The 25,877-nt window shown below is 39.1% G+C and overlaps 1 protein-coding gene across 1 annotated transcript in view; it reads left to right on the top strand.

Moving 5' to 3' along the window:
• The window catches only part of LOC115222018 (propionyl-CoA carboxylase beta chain, mitochondrial), a 107,805-nt gene extending 82,966 nt beyond the window's left edge, over nt 1-24,839 (top strand). Inside the window, exons 11-18 of the mRNA XM_029792131.2 lie at nt 836-956; nt 4,009-4,090; nt 6,388-6,511; nt 8,761-8,868; nt 14,417-14,517; nt 20,065-20,163; nt 23,843-23,939; nt 24,551-24,839. Of these exons, the coding sequence (XP_029647991.1) occupies nt 836-956; nt 4,009-4,090; nt 6,388-6,511; nt 8,761-8,868; nt 14,417-14,517; nt 20,065-20,163; nt 23,843-23,939; nt 24,551-24,672 (854 nt within the window). The 3' untranslated portion in view covers nt 24,673-24,839. The remainder of the gene's footprint in view (nt 1-835; nt 957-4,008; nt 4,091-6,387; nt 6,512-8,760; nt 8,869-14,416; nt 14,518-20,064; nt 20,164-23,842; nt 23,940-24,550) is intronic.
• Nucleotides 24,840-25,877: the final 1,038 nt, after the last annotated feature.

Genomic DNA, 25,877 nt, shown 5'->3' with positions numbered 1-25,877 from the left:
CATGACTGTGATTTTGCTTTGCTTGATGGGTTTTCTTCTCAAGCACAACATAATGCCAAAGGTCTTGGTCATTTGTTATTGCCTCTGTGAGGCCTAACACTGGAAAGGATCTTTTCATGTGCCCCCAGCATTGGCTACTTTGCCTCCATGTGGCCCAATGTTTGAAAGGTGCTTTTTACGTGCCCCCCGGCCTTGGTCACAATGATTTCACTTGACTTGATGCGTCTTCTCAAGCACAGCCTAACGCCAAAGGTCTCAGTTACTAGTCATTGCCTCTGTCTCCTTGTCTTGACACTGTATGATAGCTGTGAAGGAATGTCATGGTCACACGGGTAGTGTTATTCATTTCCAATATTTTGCAAAATCATGTCGAGTCTTTGGAAAATATTACTTTGCTTATAAACAAGCGAGGGTTGATGACAGGAAGGGCATCCAGCTGTACAAAATTTGCCTCAAATAGACTCTATCCAGCCTACGCAAGCATGGAAAAGTGGATGTTCAATGAGTGAATAAATGAGAGTAGCACTCAACACGTTTGGTAGGAGTTGTAAATATTTTTAAAAACATGCTTGCATTACATTCCCTCCTTATCAAGTAAATCCATCGACTTAGCTTCCGACTACATTTCTGATTAAGTCTACATGCATAATTGGGTCATTTCATTAAAATAGTTGGCGGCTTTTATTATTTCCTTTTTTTTTTCTTCCAGGTTTTTATTTTTTTCGTTAGTGATTATAAAAATATGTTTTTATAATTTATAATTTAGTGATTGTAAAAATATGCTTTTATAATTATGTTGTCAAGATTGTAAAAAGTAAAATTGTTTGTTTTTCAGGTGTTGCCCATCTTGCATTTGAAAATGATGTTGTTGCCCTGAAAGAGTTAAGAAATTTCATGAACTTCTTGCCACCCAGCAACTTGAAACCTTCTCCTATCCGCAAATGTGAAGATTCTCCGTAAGTTTGACTGCTTCTTTTTGTCTATTTTTTTGGCGATCTAGATTTCCAAGCAATGTTGTTTCATGATATTTCATCAATGGATCAAAAATGAGAAGAATGTATAAACTGAAAGCGGATAAGGTATTGATGCATTGGGTTGTCAGATACATTTACGTGGTCCATGCCAGCCCCCACTGCCCTGACTGGCTCCTGTGCTGGTAGCATGTAAAAAGCACCATCTGAACATGACCGATGCCATTGCCGCCTGACTGGCTCCCGTGCTGGTGGCATGTAAAAAGCACCCACTACACTCTGGCGTTAGGAAGGGCATCCAGCTGTAGAAACATTGCCAGATCAGATTTGAGCCCGGTGAGGCCACCTGGCTTGCCAGTCCCCATTCAAACCGTCCAACCCATACCAGCATGGAAAACGGACGTTAAATGATGATGAGGATTTGTTCTTCTCCCACCCATATATGTTAAACTTTTCCAGTGTTATTTGAATTAACATGGAAAATATTTATCATCGTCCATTTTTTTTTACCTCTATTTTTCCTTTCTATCTTTTGTTTATTGTTTTTGAAATTCACTATTTGAGCGTGATCGTTGCCAGTGTCGCCTTACCGGCACGTGCTGGTGGCACATGAAAAACAACATTCGAGCGTGGTCATTGCCAGTGCCGACAGACTGGCTCCCATGCAGGTAGCACGTAAAAATCACCTTTTGAGCATGGTCATTGCCAGAACCGCCTAACTGGTCCTCATGCTGGTGGCATGTAAAAGCACCCACTACAATCTCGGTGTGGTTGGCATTAGGAAGGACATCCAGCTGTAGAAACTTTGCCAGATCAGATTGGAGCCAGTCCTCAAACTTTCCAACCCATGCCAGCATGGAAATCAGACATTAAACAACGATGAGGATGATGATGATTTACCATTTTTCAGACATATGACGACAGTGCCAAAGGAAAAAAAAAACAAAAAAACAAAACCAAATAAATTTTTTTGAGAACCCAATATAAACTCAGATTTTGAGTTCAAGTCCACTGCAAGCATTTTGTTTCATATTTAAGCTAAATAATTTTGTGTTCATGAACTCTCACCATTGAGAAATTTTATATCACATTTAGTTAATTTTTAGGAAACGGGAACTTAATCAGTAATCTATTAGGGTTCCTTATGACCTGGGAGAATTAAATATTTTTAATTTGTCACTGCTTTGAACCAAAGAGAGAACTCAATTTCTTAATGACGCATCCAATAGATCAGACCATTCTTAACACATTCTACTCTGTTAATCCATTATATTTACTACTCCTGTTTCAATGCCATGCAATATTACATTTCCAATAATAGCTTCTTACAGTTCCTGTTTCTATTTTATTTTTGCTTGACATGAGAATTCCTTTATTGCCGGTTGAAGTGTATTTTCTGTTTTTTGGCTTGCTTTTAACCATTTTGATAGCAACTAGTATAAAGTGGCAAGCTGGCAGAATTGTTAATGCATCAGATAAAATTTTTAGTGGCATTCATCCCATCTCTTTAAGTTCTGAGTTCAAATCCTGCTGAGATTAACTGTCACTTTCATCTTTTTATAGGTGCAAGCTTGGCTGTGTGGTTAAGTTGCATGCTCTGGAACCACTTGGTTTTAGGTTCAGTCCCACTGCATAGCACCTGGGGAAAGGGTCTTCTACTATGGCCTTGAGTCAATCAGTGCCTTGTGGGTGGATTTGGTAGACTGAAACTGTGAGGAAGTCCTTTGTATGTATGTGTGTGTGCCTTTGTTTGACAACTGGTGTGGGTTTGTTTACATCCCTGCATCTTAGCACTTCGCCAAAAGATGACTGATAGAATAAGTACCAGACTTTAAAAAAAACACTAATAGTGAAGTTGATTTGCTTGACTAAAACTCTTTAAGGTAGTGCCCCAGTATGGCTGCAGTCCAGCGACTGAGACAAAAGATAAAAGAGCCTGCTTAAGACAACCCCAAGTTCTGTGACTCCAAATTCATGTTTTAAAATGCTCTAAACGCAAACCACTACACTCTCAGAGTGGTTGGTGTTAGGATGGGTATCCAGCTTTAGAAACCTTGCCAGATCAGGTTGGAGCCTGGTGCTGCTTCCTGGCTCACCATCCAACCCATGCCAGCATGGAAAGCGGATGTTAAATGACAATGATGATAAGGATGTTCCAAACATGTAAACTAATTGAAACGAAAGCAGTAAATTTCAATAGAAATATCGTAAGTAAAGGTTCATAGATGAGTATCAAATATTCTCTGTGTATAGAATACACTTAGTAATGCTCAAGAGGTTTAAACGTGAGCACATAGAGAAGTAGATGTAAGGATAAGCAAGTTATCTCTTCCCTGAAGATGGAGGCTTGTCTCTTCCGACGATGGAATCCATCTACAAATATTATTTTGGACCACTGAGCCTCCAGAAACAGCTGTTGGATTTGTAATACTTTTCTTCCACCCCTTTAATTCTTAATATCATTTCTATTCGGTGTAAGTCAGACCTTTTTGTATGTAATCATACAGACATTTTTTTATATCTCTTTCTCTTTTACTTGTTTCAGTCATTTGACTGCGGCCATGCTGGAGCACCGCCTTTAGTCGAGCAAATCGACCCCGGGACTTATTCTTTCTAAGCCCAGTACTTATTCTATCGGTCTCTTTTGCCGAACCGCTAAGTGACGGGGATGTAAACACACCAGCATCGGTTGTCAAGCAATGCTGGGAGGACAAACACAGACACACAAACATATACACACACACTTATATATATATACATATATACGACAGGCTTCTTTCAGTTTCCTTCTACCAAATCCACTCACAAGGCATTGGTCGGCCCGGGGCTATAGCAGAAGACACTTGCCCAAGGTGCCACGCAGTGGGACTGAACCCGGAACCATGTGGTTGGTTAGCAAGCTACTTACCACACAGCCACTCCTGCGCCTATTCTCATGTATTTAATACACTTTGTATATTGACCTGCGTAACTTGTTTATCCTTACATTTACTAGTAAGTAAAGGGTAAATTTTTCATCTTTTTATATTTCTAACAGAGACCGACTTGTCAAAGGCCTTGATACAGTTGTACCACTTGAGTCTACAGCAGCCTATGATATCAAGGATGTCATTCTGGGAGTAAGTAAAAGTCAAAATAAGTTGTGTATTCATTCAAGTCTCCATCAAGATAACATAGCGTACATTTAATGCCCACAATCTGCATCATCAATTGTTTACTTAAGACTTAATTCATCCAGATAAGCAGACTCCACCTGATCTATATCAATAGTTCGTAGTATTTTGCTCTTCTTTCACTTACTCATAAAAAAAAAATATATATGTGTGTTTATATGAATGTTTTTCTATGCCAAACTTGGTATTTGTTTTAATGTGGGCGTTGTTCATGTTTGTTGTAAGTTTTAAGAGCTTTGATTTAAATTAATTATCAAACGAGGCATGTTTTTTGAGTTTACTTTATGTTAAAACTTTGCTTTCATGTAATGCTTTCGTGTATGCCTACTCATTGGAATTGTGTGTAGTGTGTGGGCGTGCATATACATACATGTGTGTGTGTGTATATATATATATATATATATATATATATATATATATATATGTATGTATGTATGTATGAATGGAACTGGCACTCTGTTGCTTATGATGACAAGCATTCCAGTTGATCCGATCAGCAGAACAGCCTGCTTATGAAATTAACATGCAAGTGGCTGAGTACTCCACAGACATGCATACAGTTAATGTAGTTCTCAGGGAGATTCAACATGACACAGAATGTGACAATGCTGGCCCCTTTTGAATTACAGGTACAACTCATTTTTGCCAGCTGAGTGAAGTGGAGCAATGTAAAATAATGAGTTTTGCTTAAGGATACAACAATTTTCCCCCTGGAATTGAACTCAGAACCTTATGACAAGGAGCTAAATACCTTAACCACTCAACCATGCACCCTCACACGCACGCGTACACACACACACACACACTTGAAACATGGATGTTAAATGATGACGATATATTATTTTGACTTAACGGCAGTGCTCCAGTATGGCCACAGTCCAATGACTGAAATATGTAGAAAAACATGCATGCATGCAGGCAGACAGAGACAGACAGAAACAGAGAGAGAGAGAGAGAGAGAGAGAGAGAGAGAGAGAGAGAGAGAGAGAGAGAGACAGGCAGAGTGAGACAGAGAGAGGGAGAGACAGAGACAGACAGACAGAGAGACAGACAAACAGTCAAACAGACACAAGCAGACAGGGAAAAAGACAGACACAGGCAGGCAGGTAGGCAGGCAGAAAGACCCAGACAGACAGAATACTGTTATAAACCAGAAGGAGACTCTTGTATGATAAGTATTTGATTAACTTGATGTACCTGGCAGAAATTTTTTTTATTTTCTCTCCACCCTAACACCCTAAATGTGTGTGTGGGTATATAGACTGTGTAATCTAAGGTGGAGTGAAAATAAAAAAAAATTGTGGAAATTGAAAACGCCTGAGGTCTAGAATCTTGCTATATATTATTACTAAAAAAATGCTCAATTTTCACTTAAACCAGTCAAAGGCATTTGCTCCCTAAAACTCCGCTATTCTAAAAAATTTGCTGCAGTCCCCCATTTTCCGAGTCTAGGGGGCTTGAGGTAGTAAATGCCCTTGATTGATCAATAAAAATTTAGTATTTTTCTAGTAATTAAATATAGCAACATTTTAGCCCTCACGCATTTTCAGTTTCCACAATTTTTTTTCATTTTCACTCCACCCGATTGTTCAATTCCAAGTAACAATAAAAAGAGAGAAAATCATTCTTTCTCCCACGTTTTCCTCTTCTTATGTATTCCTATCGACTTCTGACCTTTCTCTCTCTCTTCTCTCCTTTTTTCTCTCTCTCTCTCTTTCATTAACCATAACTTTTGCTCATTCTCCAACGCTAATCACTTCCTTTGATTTCTCTCTTTTTATCATGCACACACAATCGCACACATGCAAGCAAACACTTGCACATGCTTGCATCCAAATATGCATGCATACACTCTCATGCTAGCATGCACATGTATGTGCACACTTGCACGCATGCCTGTGCACATGCACATAACACATACTGCATGCATGCACACATGTATGCAAACACACGCATGGAGACAACATACACACACACAATATCACACATGCACGCAAACACATTCTTGCATGCAAACACACTTGCATACATACACTCTCATGCAAACAAATGCACATGTGTGTGCACACAAATGCATGTCCATACACACCTGCATTCACACCTGTGCACATACACGAACCATGCACTGCATGCATGCATGCACGTACACACACACACACTCACATGTGTAATTGATTTTCTGATGGATGATGAGTTCAACATGTGCAAAGGTGGAGTTAATTATGTTTTGATTTACTTGCCAGATTGTTGATGAACAGGATTTCTTTGAGATTATGCCAAATTATGCCAAAAACATTGTTGTGGGATTTGCAAGGATGAATGGAAGAACTGTTGGGTATGTTGCTAATCAGCCCAAGGTGGCAGCAGGTATTGTATCTCTCTCTTCTGTCTGTCTCTCTCCATCCTGTATGTTTGCTTCTGTCTTTACAAATATAAGGGCAAACCATTTCTGTTTACCATAAACTGCACAAAGCAGCAAAGAAGCCTCTGTGTTGTCACACCTATCTGCTAGAAATAGTAGACAAATCTCCCTCAAATCCCACCCTACCATCTTAAAAGAGGAAGAATACATTGGATGACATAGTTCTAACTGTATAGTATTTACAACAAAACTTAGCTAACCCAAGGATTAACAAAAAACAAAATGGCAGTGAGTCTGCACACTAGGTCTTGTGTAATGTATTTTCCAACATACAAATTTATGTTGTGTATAGTGTAAACATTCAAACATCATTATCTTTCCAACTCTTGCTGCATTTCACATGGAATTTTTGGTCTTCTAAAGTCATCTTGCTGTATAAGTTGACCTACATGTTTTGGCTCCCTCTCTTTTACTTGTTTCAGTCATTTGACTGCGGCCATGCTGGTGGACCGCCTTTAGTTGAGCAAATCAACCCCAGGACTTATTCTTTGGAAGCCTAGTACTTATTCTTTCGGTCTCTTTTGCTGAACCGCTAAGTTATGGGGATGTAAACACACCAGCATTGGTTGTCAAGTGATGTTAGGGGGACAAACATACACACACGCACACACACACACACATACATACATATATACGACAGGCTTCTTTCAGTTTCCATCTACCAAATCCACTCACAAGACTTTGGTCGGCCCAAGGCTATAGTAGAAGACACTTGCCCAAGGTGCCAGTGGGAATGAACATAGAACCATGTGGTTGGTAAGCAAGCTACTTACCACACAGCCACTCCTGGCTGTAAATTTTGGTCTAAAAAATTTCATTTGTACTCCAGAAAATAAGGTATTTATGACATGATGACCATACCTAACACCTCTGACGGAGACTTATAAACTTGTATGGAACTCTTTCCCTGCTCATCTGCTTGAATCTACCTCTACTAAAGCCCAACTAAAAAATGTTAGCTAACCCCAATGTTTGTTTTGTCATAATCACTATTATTAATTCCGCTGCGGTTATTTCTGATGTTAGAAATATTAAAAATAATGGCACCCCATCTTTTATTTTCTTGGTTTATTATGTGAAGTCAGGGATAGTTTGGGCCTCACGGAGGTGATGACAAGTGACTGAGACCTTTGGTGATGCTGTATTGAGAAGACTTGTCGAATCAAGTGAAATCATAGTCAGTTGTGGCCGTTGCCAGTGTCATGTAAACGGCACTCTTCCAGTGTTATGTAAATGGCACTCGTGCTCGTGGCACGTAACAGTATCCATTACATTCTTGGAGTGGTTGGCATTAGGAAGGGCATCCAGCTGCAGAAACCATGCCAAATCAAACTGGAACCGGGTACAGCTCTCCAGCTTACCAGTTCCAGTGAAACCGTCCAACCCATGCCAGCATGGAAAGCAGCCGTTAAATAATGATGGTGATGATGATGATTAAGTGGCAGTAGTTCAGGATCTGGTATAAATGGCACAAGCCTGGTTGCTCTTTTATGTAAGACAAATGCATTACCCCCAAGTCATGTCCTCACAGACATATTCTCACTGTGGTCTTGGGCATTAATTTCTGTCTCACTAGTTCTCAGTTACCTTTCTGTTACAGCTGACATCTTGTCCTTCTGTTATTCTGCTTTCTACAATAAGAACCGAAAATTTGGAAATGTGTTAGCTTAGCAAGGGATCAAGAAATATCTTACATTTTGGGGAGAGCACGTCTTATTCTCTGATGAAGGGCTCTTATCAAAAGCATTAGACATTATTCTCTCTTCATGGCAAACTAACTAACCACAAGCCAACAAAGAAATCTCTATATTGTTGCTTGACCATCTAGAAATAATAATCAAATTTCCTACCAATCATACCCTATAGCCTTAAAAAATTGATAAGGATGAGTGTATTATTAAGTATGATATAGCATGGATAGTCTTCATCACCATCACTTGTTTCTTAAAGAGATGAGATGGTTATGGCTCGAATAATTTTGATTACAGTTCAGCATGTGGCTTTTGTTAACTCTAACTGCCTCTCATCTTGAACTCTACTTATTATATTCTGTCTCTGTCTTCCTCTCTGTGTGTATGTGTATATATATATATAATATATATATATATATATATGTAATGACAATATAGTATTGGAAATAACTAATCATTTTTTTTTTCTTTCCCCATTATATTTCTTTATTCCACGTCTGTAGGTTGTTTGGACATAAATGCATCTGTGAAAGGAGCTCGTTTTGTTCGCTTCTGCGATGCCTTTAACATTCCTCTCATCACATTGGTAGATGTCCCTGGATTTCTTCCTGGTGAGTGTCCTATACATTTTTGTTGGCATCCATTATTTTTGTTACTATAGCTTCAAGTCTCAATCAACTTAAATTTGTTGTACTGCATCTGGAGCTGGGTATTCAGTTCTACACACCTCATGTTAGCTGAGCTGTCAAGATCAGATCATCTAGGAGCATTACCAGCTATGTACCGGCTTTCTCTCCAGGAGATCTTTTATCTCTCATTCACATAACACCACTGGATTTAATATATTTCTAAATCTCTCACAGAGATTTATGCCATAGCAGTACGATAAAGTGATAGCATGTTGTCAATTTAATGCGAAAGTCCCATAAAAGGGAAGAATGCTACTGTTATTTAGCCTTAGGAAACACTGTTTCCTGTGTCAAGCCCAACAGGAAATGGTGTTTTCTAGGGCTAAATAACAGTAGCATTCTTCCCTTTTATGGGACTGTCACATTAAGTTGACAACATGCTATCACCACTGGATTTATTCTGTTCACTGATTAATTACGAACTTCTAGGAACATCAGAGATACTCTCTCTTACTCTTTTACTTGTTTCAGTCATTTGACTGCGGCCATGCTGGAGCACCGCCTTTAATCGAGCAACTCGACCCCGGGACTTATTCTTTTGTAAGCCCAGTACTTATTCTATCGGTCTCTTTTGCTGAACCGCTAAGTAACGGGGACATAAACACACCAGCATCGGTTGTCAAGCAATGCTAGGGGGACAAACACAGACACACAAACACACACGCGCATATACATATATACGACGGGCTTCTTTCAGTTTCTGTCTACCAAATCCACTCACAAGGCTTTGGTCGGCCCGAGGCTATAGTAGAAGACACGTGCCCAAGGTGCCATGCAGTGGGACTGAACCCGGAACCATGTGGTTGGTAAACAAGCTACTTACCACATAGCCACTCCTATGCATATTGAAATAATTTTTTTGTTTTTATATAAAATTCTATTTTTCTACCTTAATTTTAATCTCCTCTGTTTCAGTCACTATTTATTTAACAAAAGGTATCAACTGTGTTGAGTAATCCTTTTGAAATATCTTTAATTTCTATGTTTCACCATCATTGATTTATACCTGCTCTATGTAGCTCTTAATGTTATATTTTCCCTTTATTTAAAATGATTAATTTGAGCTATTTTAATTAGATACTACCAAGACAGTGAATCCTGGTGCAGTCTTCTGCCTGGCCAGCCCCTGTCAAGCTGTCCAGCCCATGCTAGCATGGAAAACAGATGTTAAATGATGATGATGATGATGACTACCTTGGTTGCATATATCAGATTTTTATTCAGCCAGGCAGCTGTTCGCAACATCAGTAACTGTTCAAAATCTGCAAATATATGACTTTATTTTTTACATTTGACAGATATTTGTCCTCATCTTGTTTGTTGTTAACACAATGTTTCGGCTGATGTATCCTCCAGCCTTCTTCAGGTGTCTTAGGGAAATTTCGAACTTGGTATTTTTCGATATTATTATTATTATTATTATTCAGGTCACTGCCTGGAATTGAACTCAGAATCTTGGGGTTAGTAGCCTGTACTCTTAACCACTACACCATATGCCTGTGGGCATGTCTGAATCATTTTTAGTCATTTTCATAAATTTGTTCTCCATGCTGGCATAGGTTAGACAGTTAGACTAGAGTTGGAGAACTGTACCTGGTTCCAGCCTGATTTGGCTTGGCTTCTATGACTGGATCCCTTCCTAATGCCACTTTACAGAGTGTGTTTTGTATGTGGCACTGGCATGGGTGCTTTTTACATGGACCAACATGTAGGTCCTTCAAGGCAAAAACCTCCTCAGCTAGCAGGGGATTATTAATATTTCTGCTGTGGTGGGCAGATCTTGAGTATTTTAAATGGTTCCAGATATTATTTTCCTGCTCATACTATGATTCTTTGCAAGCTTGATCATATTGGTTGAGGAATTTGCTGTGAAAGCTCATCTTAACCAGCCAGAGAGATTCAAGGCTGCATGTAATTACTGTGGGTACTATGAAATGAACAGAGAACATCTGTAGCTTTAAGCTTAGCCAGAGTGCAGTAAACTGTTTCCTTTACATACCCTGTATCAGCAAGCAATAACATTTTGTCATAATGATTTCATAAATCTAGTATAAATCTACCACAATTGGTAATTAAAAAATAAATAAATCAAATTATGTTGCATACATTAGCTCTTAATACACAATACTTATTAAGTTATAGAATTTAAAAAACGATCTCAATTCAGCTGCCTGGCTCTGTGGAGCTACATTGTTTAAAATTTGTAGGATCAGCCCCACTGGGATATTGTTTCTTATTTTTCACAATGACATTATTGGCATAAGTAAACCGTAGTGGTTACAATTGTGAAATAAAACTGGGTCATATTTATTTGAAACATATTTCTGCACTCGGGTGGCATTCTCTGTGGAATTAAAATCAAACGAAGGCAGTATTTGAAATATTTGAATGCTAAAAAGAAAAATGTTTATTGATAATGATCACAATAGTAATTTCTCCTGTAGGTACAAGGTTATAAACTGGTGGGGAAGGGTATAATATAACTGGTACTACTTGATCTCATATGGATTAATAGTAAACAAAACAGCCTGTAACAATTTGAATTGTGTGTGTGTGTGTGTGTGTGTGTGTATAGACAGGTTGTTTAAGCTAAAGTCAATAGTTTGTCTTTCTCTCTCTCTCCTGCCTTAGTTTTTCGACACTTGGCATAAAGCCATCTTCCCCACTCAGATACTACCTTCTTAATCTTGTGATGGCTCAAATAAAACTCACAGTACCCACTGTAAAGTGGTTGGTTTTAGGAAGGGCTTCAAGCTGTATCATGGCAAAGCTGACACACTGGAATTTGACACAACCTTGTAGGTCACTGGATCCTGTTAAAACCATTCAACACTTGGAATAATGTTAAATGACAATCATATTTACAGTTACGGAAACTAGTTGATCCGTGTTAACAGTATCAAAGCTATTCAAAGCAGTTGAGCATTTATTGAGAATTTATCAGACTTGGTTGAGTCATACACTTGTTTCTCTCAGCAATTTACTTTGCTACAAAGGATGCAATCCTTACTTTTGCTGTCCTATGAGCTATATATATATATATATATATATATATATATAATATATATATATCCGAGGATCCCCTTCGGTCATGAATGACCATAGGATTGCACCTAGAAAGTTACCCTCTGAGGCACAAGTCCAGGCAAGGTTGTTTGTGGAAGGCCATCAGTCACCCTTGCATACCAGCCTCTCCTCTCCACACCACTGATGTTATCCAAGGGAAAGGCAAAGGGGCCGATACAGCTTGGCACCAGTGACATCGTAACTTGCTTCTACAGCTGAGTTAACTGGAGTAACACAAAATAAAGTGTCTTGCTCAAGAACACAACACACAGCCCAGTCCAGGAATCGAACTCACAATCTCATGATCGTAAGCTTGATGTTCTAACCACTGAGCCATGCACCTTCACACACACACACACATATATAATGTGCTCAGGCTTGGTTGTGTGGTAAGATGTTTACTTTCCCAACCACATGGTTTTGGATCCTGTCTTCGTGTGTGGCACCTTGGACAAGAGTTTTCTACTCTGTCCTTGGCCAACTAAAACCTTGTCAGTGGATGGCCATTGTGTGTATGTGTGTTACTGTCTCCTTGCCTTGACCATTGCATAATAGTTGTCAGCGAGTGTCACTGTCAACGAGCTGTGTCCTTCATTTTCAGTCTTACATGAAAAACACGTCTGGTCCTGGGGAAATATTTCTATACTTAGAAACAGGTGAAGGGTGGTGACAAGAAGGGCATCAGGCCATAGAAAATCTCTCTCAACAACTTCTGTCCAACCCATGTGAACATAGAGAAGAAGTGGGTATTAAGATGGTTGTATATATATGTATCTGTGTATATATATATATATATATATATATATTCTTTTATTCTTTTACTTGTTTTAGTCATTTGACTGTGGCCATGCTGGGGTACTGCCTTAAAGAGTATTAATTGAAGAAATTGATCCCAAAACTTATTCTTTGTAAGCCTCGTACTTATTCTATCGGTCTCTTTTGCTGAACTGCTACATTACAGGGATATAAACACACCAGCATCGATTGTCAAGCGATGACCGGTGGAGGTGGGGATAAACACACACAAATACATACATACATATATATATATATATATATATATATATATCCGAGGATCCCCTTCGGTCATGAATGACCATAGGATTGCACCTAGAAAGTTACCCTCTGAGGCACAAGTCCAGGCAAGGTTGTTTGTGGAAGGCCATCAGTCACCCTTGCATACCAGCCTCTCCTCTCCACACCACTGATGTTATCCAAGGGAAAGGCAAAGGGGCCGATACAGCTTGGCACCAGTGACATCGTAACTTGCTTCTACAGCTGAGTTAACTGGAGTAACACAAAATAAAGTGTCTTGCTCAAGAACACAACACACAGCCCAGTCCAGGAATCGAACTCACAATCTCATGATCGTAAGCTTGATGTTCTAACCACTGAGCCATGCACCTTCACACACACACACATATATAATGTGCTCAGGCTTGGTTGTGTGGTAAGATGTTTACTTTCCCAACCACATGGTTTTGGATCCTGTCTTCGTGTGTGGCACCTTGGACAAGAGTTTTCTACTCTGTCCTTGGCCAACTAAAACCTTGTCAGTGGATGGCCATTGTGTGTATGTGTGTTACTGTCTCCTTGCCTTGACCATTGCATAATAGTTGTCAGCGAGTGTCACTGTCAACGAGCTGTGTCCTTCATTTTCAGTCTTACATGAAAAACACGTCTGGTCCTGGGGAAATATTTCTATACTTAGAAACAGGTGAAGGGTGGTGACAAGAAGGGCATCAGGCCATAGAAAATCTCTCTCAACAACTTCTGTCCAACCCATGTGAACATAGAGAAGAAGTGGGTATTAAGATGGTTGTATATATATGTATCTGTGTATATATATATATATATATATATATATTCTTTTATTCTTTTACTTGTTTTAGTCATTTGACTGTGGCCATGCTGGGGTACTGCCTTAAAGAGTATTAATTGAAGAAATTGATCCCAAAACTTATTCTTTGTAAGCCTCGTACTTATTCTATCGGTCTCTTTTGCTGAACTGCTACATTACAGGGATATAAACACACCAGCATCGATTGTCAAGCGATGACCGGTGGAGGTGGGGATAAACACACACAAATACATACATACATATATATATATATATATATATATATAATATATATATACACACACATGCAAGATGGGTTTCTTCCAGTTTCCATCTACCAAATCCACTCACAAGGCTTTGGTCGGCCTGAGGCTATAGTAGAAGACACTTGCCCAAGGTGCCATGCAGTGGAATTGAACCTGGAACCATGTGGTTGGGAAGCAAGCTTCTTACCACACAACCACTCCTGCACCTGTATATATATATATATATATTTATCATCATCAGGTAGATGTACCTAAATATTGTTTCTGTTCTAAAAGTCACAAATCCTTTTAATTTCAGGCACAAGTCAAGAATATGGTGGAATAATTCGTCATGGAGCAAAGCTTCTTTATGCTTTTGCTGAAGCAACCGTTCCTAAAGTAACTGTGATCACCCGAAAGGTAACCAGCAAAGACTATATGTATTTTATTTTTTCCTTTTTGTGTTCTTTCTTAACATTTAAAACAAAATTAGTTATGGAATGTATTATAGCATGATGGAGCTTCTTTCTGTTTATTAGTTTTTAAAAAAAATGTTTTACTATGTGCTGATATGGCTGTGGTTCAGTCATTTGACCGTGGCCATGCTAGAGCACCGTATTTAGTTGAACAAATCGGCCCCAGGACTTATTCTTTGTAAGCCTAGTACTTATTCTATCGATCTCTTTTGCCGAACCGCTAAGTTACAGGGACGCATACACACCAGCATCAGTTGTCAAGCAATGTTGGGGGTGACAAACACAGACACACAAACATATACACACACATACATATATATATACATATATACGATGGGCTTCTTTCAGTTTCCATCTACCAAATCCACTCACAAGGTTTTGGTCGGCTCGAGGCTATAGTAGAAAACACTTGCCCAAGGTGTCACGCTGTGGGACTGAACCCAGAACCACGTGGTTGGTAAGCAAGCTACTTACCACACAGCCACTCCTACACCTATATTAAGAAACTCATTTTGCAATGATGTGGTTTCAAGTTCATCTCCACTGTGTGACTCCTTGGGAAAGTGTCTTCTATTACTCTTGGGCTGACCAATGTCTTGTGAGTGGATCTGGTAGCTAAAAGCTCTGTGGAAGCCTGTGTGTGTTTGTGTTTAGCCCCCCACCCCTTCTTGATAATTGGTGTTAGTTTCTTTACATCCCCATAACTTAGTGGCTCTTTTCAAAAGAGACTGATAGAAAAAGTACCATCATCATCATCATCTAGACTTTTAAATCCGGGTTTTATTCCCATTAACGGGGGTGGCTGGATCCACCTTAACGCCATAGCACCCGCCCTCACACCATCTTGCCCGGTTTTGGGCATCCTTCTTTTTCAAACCAACCTTCCCAATCTCCTCCTCCACCTTTTCCTCGGTCTACTTTGCTTTCGCGCTCCATTTACCTCAGACGCAATCGCTCTCTTCAGAACATGCTCCCCATCTCTCCTCAACACATTCCCATACCACCTCACACCATTCGCCCTTACCAGCCATTCCAATGATTCCTCCAACCTCAGCATTGCCATCAAGTCCTCAGTCCTCCTCTTATCAAACAGCTTCACACCACACATTTCTCTCACCATTGTTCTCTCAGTCCTTCTCAAATTTGCCATCTCTCTCTCCCTCAAACACAATGTCTTGCAGCTCTCACACTACTCTTATAGACCCTTCCTCTCATCTTTAACCAGACTTGACAAAAAAGAAAAATAAACAAAAAACGTAGGTACCAGGGGTTGATCTGTTCAACTAAAACTCTTTAGGACGGTGCCCTAGCATAGCTGCTGTCCAATGACTGAAAAGAAGTAATATATACAAACAGAAGTTAAGAACAGTGTGGAAGAAGTTGAAGGAGCTGTTACCTCTGGAGACAGAGCAGTTCTCTTTTGGAACAAAGCCTGGTTGAGCAGACTGCATTGTTTCTGCATGAACTGTGATGCTGCCAGGCAGTGAGAAATGGGTAATGAATGCTGGAAATGTTCTGAGGTTGAAGAAAAATAAAATGAACACACTTTATTGGATGTGTAATGTTAGAGTGTATGATGGTACAGATGAACCGAGTGATAATATGGGCATAAGATGTATCTTGTGTAGTGTGCAAGAGAGATGACTGCATTGGTGAAATGATGTACGACTTCTCATTGTCACTGTTATATCTAAAGTATTATAATATTAAACGTTCCTGAAGCTTTCTTATTACTCTCCAACTGTGTATCTTCAACAAGTACTCTATGATATCCCTCTTCAATAATCCCTTCGGCCTGTACACTACAACTGCACCGCATATGGCAGTCTTCCCAGACTATTCTGCACATTTATACTAACCAGTATAGTTCACTTAGCTAATTATAGGGGTGTACAGATTCCCCGTACAACAATTGGTGTTGATATGTAATGCATAACAGATGAGTAAAGAAGTGCCAGGAGATCCAGGTGGAAGGAAACTACAGACGAGGAAGACCTGAGCAGAAATGTGGAAAACTGATTTTGGGATGTTGGATGTCAGTCTTAGGTGCAGGTGTGGCTGTATGGTAAGAAGCTTGCTTCCCAGCCTTGTGGTTCCAGGTTCAGTCCCACCTCACGGCACTTTGGGCATGTGTCTTCCACTATTGCCCCAGGCTGACCAAAGCATTGTGAAGGGGATTTGGTGGAAGGAAACTGTGTGGAAGCCTATTGTGTGTGTTTGTGTCTTTGTGTTTGTCCACTACTGCTCGACAACTGGTATTGATTTGTTTATGTTCCTGTAACTTAGTGGTTTGGCAAAAAGAGATCAATAGAATAAGTACTGAGCATACAAAATATAGTACTGGGCCCAATTCTGCACAGGGACATTCAATTCACAGATTTTCACAGCCATTATTACCATTTCATCTTTCACTATTCTAGCAGTAATCATTGTTACATGTTAGGATAAGTAATTATTTGGATCATACTATTAATAAATTGAATATAGGACTACTAACAGTAGCTATTTCAATGCATTATTCCAGATCAAATTACTTGCCAAAAATATCTACAAGAATGGAATATATAATATAGGTTATCTGTAATTTTACTTTTAGCTGTTGTTGATTTTATTAGAATTTTATTATTCTCATTAAGATTCTGTTACCGTCATGTATTTATTATTTAACATTTCAGTTTGCTTTTAGGCTTCTCAAGGGATTCCTGGGAAAATATAAACTAAGTTGTTTCATAATAAGGTGTTTAAAACAGAAAGTTTTAAAATTCTTGTTTTATTGCATTACATTAAACTTTTTTGTTGCTCATCATCGCCATCATCATCACCATCATCATCAACATCACTATCATCATTCTCATTATCATTGTTATCAGTTTGTCTATTTTTCCATGTTTATTAAAACTAGTCTTCCCCAGCACATTATCACCATTTCTTGTGCTCTTTCGTCATCTCCTTCATGAGTTTTAGCCTTCTGAAATCATCTTTCACCACTTGTTCTCATGTCTTTCTTTGTCCTTCTCATCCACAAGTTTCTTCCCCTCGTATCAGTTGGTATTTCTATATCAAATATTCATCCATCATACATGTCACAGGTTCAGCTCAGTTTTCCTTCTTCCTGATATCTCTTATGCTCAGTTATTTATTCTCTCAGCTTATTTGTGCTCTGTTGTTCATGTACACATCCAGCAGCATATGCTTGCCTCATTTCTTTCCAGCTTTCCAAGATCCTTTGCATTCCGTACCTATGCATTATAGCCATGCTTAACTCCATGAGTGGTCTCACTTCATACACTAACCCAGCATAATACTGAGACCTTTGGCATTATGCTGTGCTTGAGAAGAAGACCCATCAAGCCAAATGAAATTGTAGTTGTGGCAGATGCTGGTGTCATGCAAATGGCACCTGTGCTGGTGGCACAAAAAAGTGAAGGACATCCAGCCATAGAAACCATGGCAAATCAGAATGAAACCTGGTACAGCTTACCAGCTCTGGTCAAACTGTCCAACCCATGCCAGCATGGTCAACAGACATTAAATGATGATGAAGCATTATAGAACTTACTTTTCACTCAGACAGAATCTTTTATTGCTCTTTTTTCCACTCCATCCTCATTCTGGCCACTGTGCTTTCACAGCACCCACTTCCACTGTTATTAAGTAACCTAAATAACAGTAGCTGTCACTACTTCTAGGGAGCTTCTCAAAAATTTGAAAGAATTCCTTACAAGGATGCCCTTACTTCTAACTGCCCTTCTAATACATTCACAGCAATCATAGCTTCTCACCCACTGCATAGCAGAGTAAAATCAGAAAGAGGCAAGTTGTTTAATCAATTGTACAACCTGCGAATCACCATGAAACTAGGCCAGAATTTCCTAACTCCAGTCAGACACCTTTCCCTACCCATACCTAAATACCATAAATTCAAGTCATATAATGTTAAGGTTAGTTATTCCTGCATGATTCATTGTAGCTTTCCAGATCAAATACTCACACTAAAAACTCACAGCCACACCCCATTAGTGACCTTTTAAGCTGGTCGTTGCCAGCTCCTCTGGCCCCTGTGCCAGTAGCATGTAAAAAGCACCCACTACACTCTTGGAGTGGTTGGCATTAGGAAGAGCATCCAGCTGTAGAAACACTACCAGATCAGATTGGGGTCTAGTGCAGTCTCCTGGCTTCCCAGACCCCAGTCGAACCATCCAGCCCATGCCAGCATGGAAAACGGACGTTAAATGACGATGATGATGACAAATAATGGTGGCAGTTTTATAGACTCTCTTATGAATAAAGTCAGGCAGATTTTCTTGGAAAGCCAATTGTTTTGGGGATACATTCTTGAAATTTATATATTACATTCTTTAAAAATCTCTTTCTTTTCATAAATGCCTTTTATGCACACACACATGCGTGTGTGCGTGCACACACACACACAGAAACATTGCATAAACATTACTAGTTTCAGTGGTAGGTGGGCATTCTGAGGCATTGGCATAAAACAAGGAAATCTGAACAACAAGCTGTCTGATATGACTTGAACCTTGCATCTATTGCATTCCACGAGTATGCATTTCTAATTAGGTCATAGAGTGCATTTAATTTGTGTGTGTGTAATATTAATCTAATCGTCAGAGTTGTTTTTGAGATTTATGAAATACTTCATAAAAAAAAAGGTATTCAAAACATGAATAAATTAGTTGCTAAGGTTGATGTTTTATAATTTGTTGCATCATTTTGTATGAAAACATTCTGAATGAAATAACTGTTAACATCGGTGCATTATAAAGTGTAGAATTATACTAGGAAATGTTATGAATGAATTGCTTGGTTCAGTGTTTGATAATGTGTAATCAAAACACTCACTGGATTAACTTCGAAGATCAGTGTTTGTAATGAATATGAGGCTTCAGAACATTTACTCAAAAAATGAAATTAAGAAGAAAATCATGCCCACTTTCTCTCTTCTCTCTTTCTCTCTCTCTCTTGCACACATTCCCTTTCTTTCTCTCTATCACATACTCTCTCTCTCTCTCTTACATTTTCTCTGGGCTCACGGAGGCAAAGTGGCTGAGTTCCTTTTGAGCGTTGGGCCTCGGAGAGGCAATGACCAAGACCTTTGGCATTATGTCATGCTTGAGAAGAAGACCCATGAAGCCGAACAAAATTGCAGTTGTGGCAGATATTGGTGTCACACAAATGGCCCCTGTGCCGGTGGCATGTTAAAGTACCCATTACAATCTCAGAGTGGTTGGCATTGGGGAGGGATCATCCAGCCATAGAAAACCATGCCAAATTAGGCTGAAGTCTGCTGTAGCCATCCAGCGTGCCAGCCCAGTCAAACTGTCCAACCCATGCCAGCATGGACAACAGACATTAAATGATGATGATAGTGATGATGATGGTGATGATGATGATTCTCTCTTTCATACATGCACACACACATTTTCTTTCCCTCTTTGCTTAACATTAATGTTTCTTTTTGCTTTCCATTCAGGCTTATGGAGGAGCATATGATGTGATGAGCTCCAAACATTTACGAGGAGATATGAACTATGCCTGGCCAACAGCTGAAGTTGCCGTGATGGGAGCAAAGGTAAGGTGCACTTTTAGATCTTTGAACAAAGGCAATCCAACCATGGTAATCTCATTTTTTTTTCTAATTTGACAAAAAAAAATCTTAGACTACATTATTCAGTATATGCACAGATATGACAGAAGTAAATAGACACCCTAATAATCATTAAAATTTCTTTAAATCTGAAATAATACATTCAAATTATATATTAATTGTTATAATGTGAATATTTAATATTTAGTAGATATGCCCTTTGCATTTTTTAACACAAGGATCCTGTTAGTCATGTTACTGATCAGATGACAAATATTCTGTTGTGGTAATTCTTGTCAAGTTTCATGCAGTAATCTCAAAAGATCTGGCTTTGAAGATGCTTTCTTGTTCTTTTTATGAAGTGTCCTGTCCATTATGTCTCAGAAGTGTTCAGTAGGGTTCATATTTGGTGACTGGCTTGGCCATGGAAGTTTTTTAATACCATTCTTATCCAACAAATCTTGAGTCATTTTAGTCATGTGACAAGGAGCCCCATCTTCCATAAATAAAGAGTCTTCTTTAATCCATTTCACCACTGGAGAAGATTGGAAGGAGTCCTTTCTGCAATGAAATACGGCAGCTATTCTGTGATGGTTTGGGGAGCAATTTGGAGCAATGGTTGATCAGAGCTGGTGGAGTGTGAAGGAAACATAAACTCAGATAAATATGTGTATATTTATCTGAGTTTATGTTTCCTTCACACTCCACCAGCTCTGATCAACCATTGCTCCAAATTGCTCCCCAAACCATCACAGAATAGCTGCCGTATTTCATTGTTGGATGCAATCTTTTCACATCACATTCTTGATCAGGAAATACAACAAATCTGGACACATCAGAGGATATGACAGTGTCCTAAGATGCCAGTGGTCTTTCCACCATCTCACTGGCATAATCTTTTCTCTGCTTGATGTTGGCTGGTTGAAGAAGTGGCTTCCTTCTTGCTGCTCTGCCATAGTAACCAAGTTTGTGGAGATACCTGACAGCTGTTCTGGGACTTCCATCAATGTGTTCTTCTATGTCTGAGGCCTTGCAACAAGGATTATCCTCCACACTTCTGTTAATAAAGAGAAGGGTCCTGTCAGAGAGCCTTGGTCAACCTGGGTGAGGTGATGTGAACTCCTTCCCCTCTCTGGTGAATTGCACAGTCACCCTATTAACTGTAGAATGCAGGGTCTCAAGGTTTTCGGCAATTTCATGCTGTCTACCTTCGAAATGACCCATAATATGGCCTCTTTGAAATTCAGTTCCAAGGCCTCTTTTGTAGAAGGCATGATTAAACAGTCACATATAGAACCTGAATCATAAAAATGTCAGTCAATTAAAAAAAATATAAACCTTACAAGTTAGAATAAACATAAGACAATGGTTTATGGGGTGTCTATTTACTTCTGTCATGTCTTTGTATATTCTTTTTAGAGCCAGCAGGATGTCATTTGGGGGAGGGGAGATCTGACAGCTATTTCGAGCAGATTATGTGACCATGTGGAAGTGCTGTCATTGGCATCATTGATGCTAATTATTTTTAATGTAGTTGTTCGTTAACTCGGGTTAACTTTTCTTGAGAGAACAGTTAAGCAATGAGTGCAACCACAATTGTGTGGTTGAGATGTTTGCTTCCTAACCACTTGGTCCTGGGTTCAGTTTCCTTGTTTGACACTTTGTGTTGACCAAAGTCTTGTTAGTGGACTTGGTTGATGGAAACTGAAAGACGCCCATCGTGTACAGATCATCATCTTAATTCCTGCTTTTCCATGCTTGCAGGGCTTGGGGGGGATTTTGTTGAGGCAGACATGACAGTGTCACTCATTTATAACTGTTACATGTAGTCAAGAGGCCAGGAGGTAGTTACATACTACTTCACTACTTATATGCTTTATCAGTGTTACCTGGTTTATCTACTACAGGTACCGAGACCTTTGGCAATATGCTGTTCTTGAGAAATAAGATCCATCAAACAAAAGGAAATTCTAGTAGCAGATACTGGTGTCACGCAAATGGCACATAAAAACACCCATTACACTTTCGGAGTGGTTGGCATTAGGAAAGGCATCCAATCATAGAAACCATGCCAAAGCAGACTGGTGTCTAGTACAGCCCCTCAGCTTACCGGGTCTGAGTCAAACTGTCCAACCCATGCCAGACTGGACAAATGGACACTAAATGATGATGATGTCATTTTTGAGCCCTCTTCAACCAACTTTCTCAAGAAGTTCTAACCTGTTCAGTTAACTCTATGTTAACTATATCCACCATCTTTTGTGCAGAAGTCTAATCTTGTTTGCTCTAATTTTATTTGACTTATATGCCTTCTTTCATTTAAAAGTTGTTGCTGAGTGTTTTAATCTACCTAATTGACTATACACCTCTTCTTTATTGTTATACAAAAGCCTGTCTTGTGTCTAGACAAAATAAATGTATAAATATGTGGTTGGCAGAACTGATGTCTGTTGTGTTGGTACTGTTTCTTGCCCAACTGGTCTGCTCTTCTACTTTCTGCTCTCAAAACTATAACATGTTGTATAGTGTACAGAAAGGATTATAATACAGGCTGTTTCTTCATGAAGCACATCTGCATGTTCCCGCAGTCAAATCCTCATCATCATCGTTTAACGTCCATTTTCCTTGCTAGCTTGGGCTGGACGGTTCGACTGAGGTCTGGGAAGCCAGGAGGCTGCACCAGGCTCCAGTCTGATCTGGCAGTATTTCTACAGCTGGATGCCCTTCCTAATGCCAACCACTCTGAGAGTGTAGTGGGTGCTTTTTACGTGCCACCAGCACAGGGGCCAGAGGAGGCTGGCAACGATCACGATTGATTGGTGCTTTTTACATGCCACTGGCACAGAAGCTAGTCAAGGAGGCACTGGCATCGGCCACATTTGGATGGTGCTTTTTACGTGCCACCGACATGGGAATCACAACTACAATTTCCATTTGATTTTGGTTTTGATGTACTTGACTCAATAGGTCTCCTCAAGCATGGCATGTCGCCCTACAATCCAAGTTACTTTTGAGTGGGCTGGTTATGTGACACTGGTAGGTTACAGCTGTGAACTCACTTTATTTGTCGGGTTTTCTCAGTCACAGCATACCCCCAGAGCCTATCTCCATATATGTCTCAATATGTAAATGTTTTATTTTAAATGAGGTATATATTCTCATTGAAGGTTTGAAAATTTTTGTGAGTCATATTTGCAGAATAAGTATATATTAAATCAAAGACCTGAAAGTTTGGTATATTTTGGAAAATATGCCAGACTTTCTAGTTTTTGTTTTAATATACATATATACTAAATCATGTGATTGTGATTGACCAGGCTATCAAATGTTGTTATACGTTGCTGGTCACAATGTTTTAGCTTTCGCATGATGCCAGCTGCTGGCAAGGCGCGGAGGCCAACATTCCCTCCTGATTGGAAAGCTGGTCAGTTGCAGGGTGACCACCATTTACAGCTGAGTGAACTGGAGCAATGAAAATGAAGTGTTTTACTCGAGAACACAATGTGCTGTTTGGTCCCGGAATTAAGCTTATGATGTAGCAATTGTAAGTGCAAAACCATGCCCCCCCCCCACCAGGCCACACACTCACACACATAATGAAAAAAAAACATTTGAAGGTCCATATCCCCAATGTATGCTCAGAATTCTACTTTTTCTCTTGAAGGGTGCCGTCAAGATTATATTCCGTGGTGAAGATAATCAAGCTAATGAAGCAGAATATGTGGATAAGTTTGCTAATCCTTTCCCAGCAGCTTCTAGAGGTAAACTTCTTTACTTTGAAATCTCTCCATCTCTCACTCTGTATGCCTGTCTATCTGTGTGTGTGCATGTGTGTGTCTTACTGTCTCCTTACCTTGATATCATGTGTTGTCTGGCCATGGGGAAATATTACCTTGCCTGGAAACAAATGAAGGTTGGTAACAAGGAAGGACATCTGGCTGTAGAAAATTCCATCCAACCCGTACAAGCGTGGAACACTGGATGTTAAATCAAAGATAGAGATATACCTCAATCTCTATGTGTGTGTGTATGTAACATCTTTTCATTCAAATATATTAAAGACTTGACTATTCAACTTGGATCTTTTGTTTTTTTTTTTGTTTTTTGAGAATATTTTATTTTTCCATCTTAGTTCTTTTAGTTTGGAACAATAACATTTCTAAATCAGCCCAGTAACATTTCAAGACCTTTGCAATGTCCCCTTCAGAATGAAATGGTTATGAAAATGGCATTTTGTAGTGTATAACAAAGCTTACATATAATTTTATTAAATGTTTTGTTTGTATAGTATTATATCAGTGTTTTTTTTATGAAATATTCAATGTTGTAGCATAAAGGAATAGTCATATTTTTTCTTTCTTTCTGTTTTCAGGTTTCGTTGATGACATCATAGAACCAAATACCACTCGTCGTCGAATCTGTCAAGATTTGGAAATGTTGTCCAACAAGAAAGTCAGCAATCCTTGGAAGAAGCATGCAAATATACCTTTATAAGACTGTTAGTGGACTTTTCAATAATGGTCAGATCCTCCAATCAACATATTTTCCAATTTCATGCAGTTTTTTTGGGAGTCTGCCTTGATTTGGTCTTAGACATTCTCAAAACATATCAGCAATGTGTGTTATATTCCTGCAAATTCTTTATAGGACTGCTGAGACAATTTTCACAATATTGCAAGCAACAAAAACAAAACAAACATTGTTGCACTAGGTTGTTTTTCTGTTAAGTAATATAGTGTTACTGTGTTAAGTTATAGGTATGAGGGTACATTGTTGTCTTTGTTAAAGGCAAAAACAGAGGGAAAGTAATTTGGTGGTGGGGGTCACATTGTTTGGCTTATTGTCTAAGTTAGACTCCATTATCATCATCTCTTGTTTGTGATTTGACTGCAGCTGTGCCTGGTGGTGGTTGTAAAATTTGACTCCACTATTTATTGTTGGTCTCTTTTGCTGAATCACTAAGTTTTAGGGACATAAACTAACACCAGTTGTCAAGCAATGGTGGGGAGCAAACACACACATGTAAGGCTTCTACACAGTTTCCATCTACTGAATTCATTTCTCAAAGCATTGATTGGTCTGGGACTATAGTAGACACTTGCCCAAAGTGCCATGCTGTGGCACTAAATTTGTTACCATGTGGTTGCTTGTTAACCACATAGCCATGCCTTATCAAGTGACATGACAAAAAAAATCCATAGAAAAAATCTGGCAAACACTTCCTTCTACTCTGTTAATATCTTACAAGACTTTGACATCATTTAAAGAATAGCTGAGAGAACTAACGGATGTTATTGTTAGAACTATGACAGTAGAGAAACATAAGTATTTAATGATGCACTGGTGGTAGTTGTACTACTAATAATAGCAGTTTCAAATATTTGTCACAAGGGCAGCTTGGGGGAGGGGATTAAGTCAAACACATCAACCCCAGTGTATAACTGGTACTTATTTCATCGACCCCCTGAAAGGATGAAAGGCAAAATTGACCTCGGCGGAATTTCAACTTGAAGTGTAGCAACAGGTGAAATACTGCTAAGCATTTCATCCAGCGTGCCAACAATTCTGCCAGCTTGCTGTTTGAACAACAATAATAATAAACAGAATCTGTAATGAAAAACTAAGAAATTAGAAAACACTTGAAAAGCTATTTTTCAAAAAAAAAATTTTAATTTTAATAATAGCTCACAGATGAAAGT

This window comes from Octopus sinensis, linkage group LG19, assembly GCF_006345805.1.
Source record: "Octopus sinensis linkage group LG19, ASM634580v1, whole genome shotgun sequence".
NCBI classification, from domain to species: Eukaryota; Metazoa; Mollusca; class Cephalopoda; order Octopoda; family Octopodidae; genus Octopus; species Octopus sinensis.
This window is presented reverse-complemented; position numbering and strand designations above follow the sequence as displayed.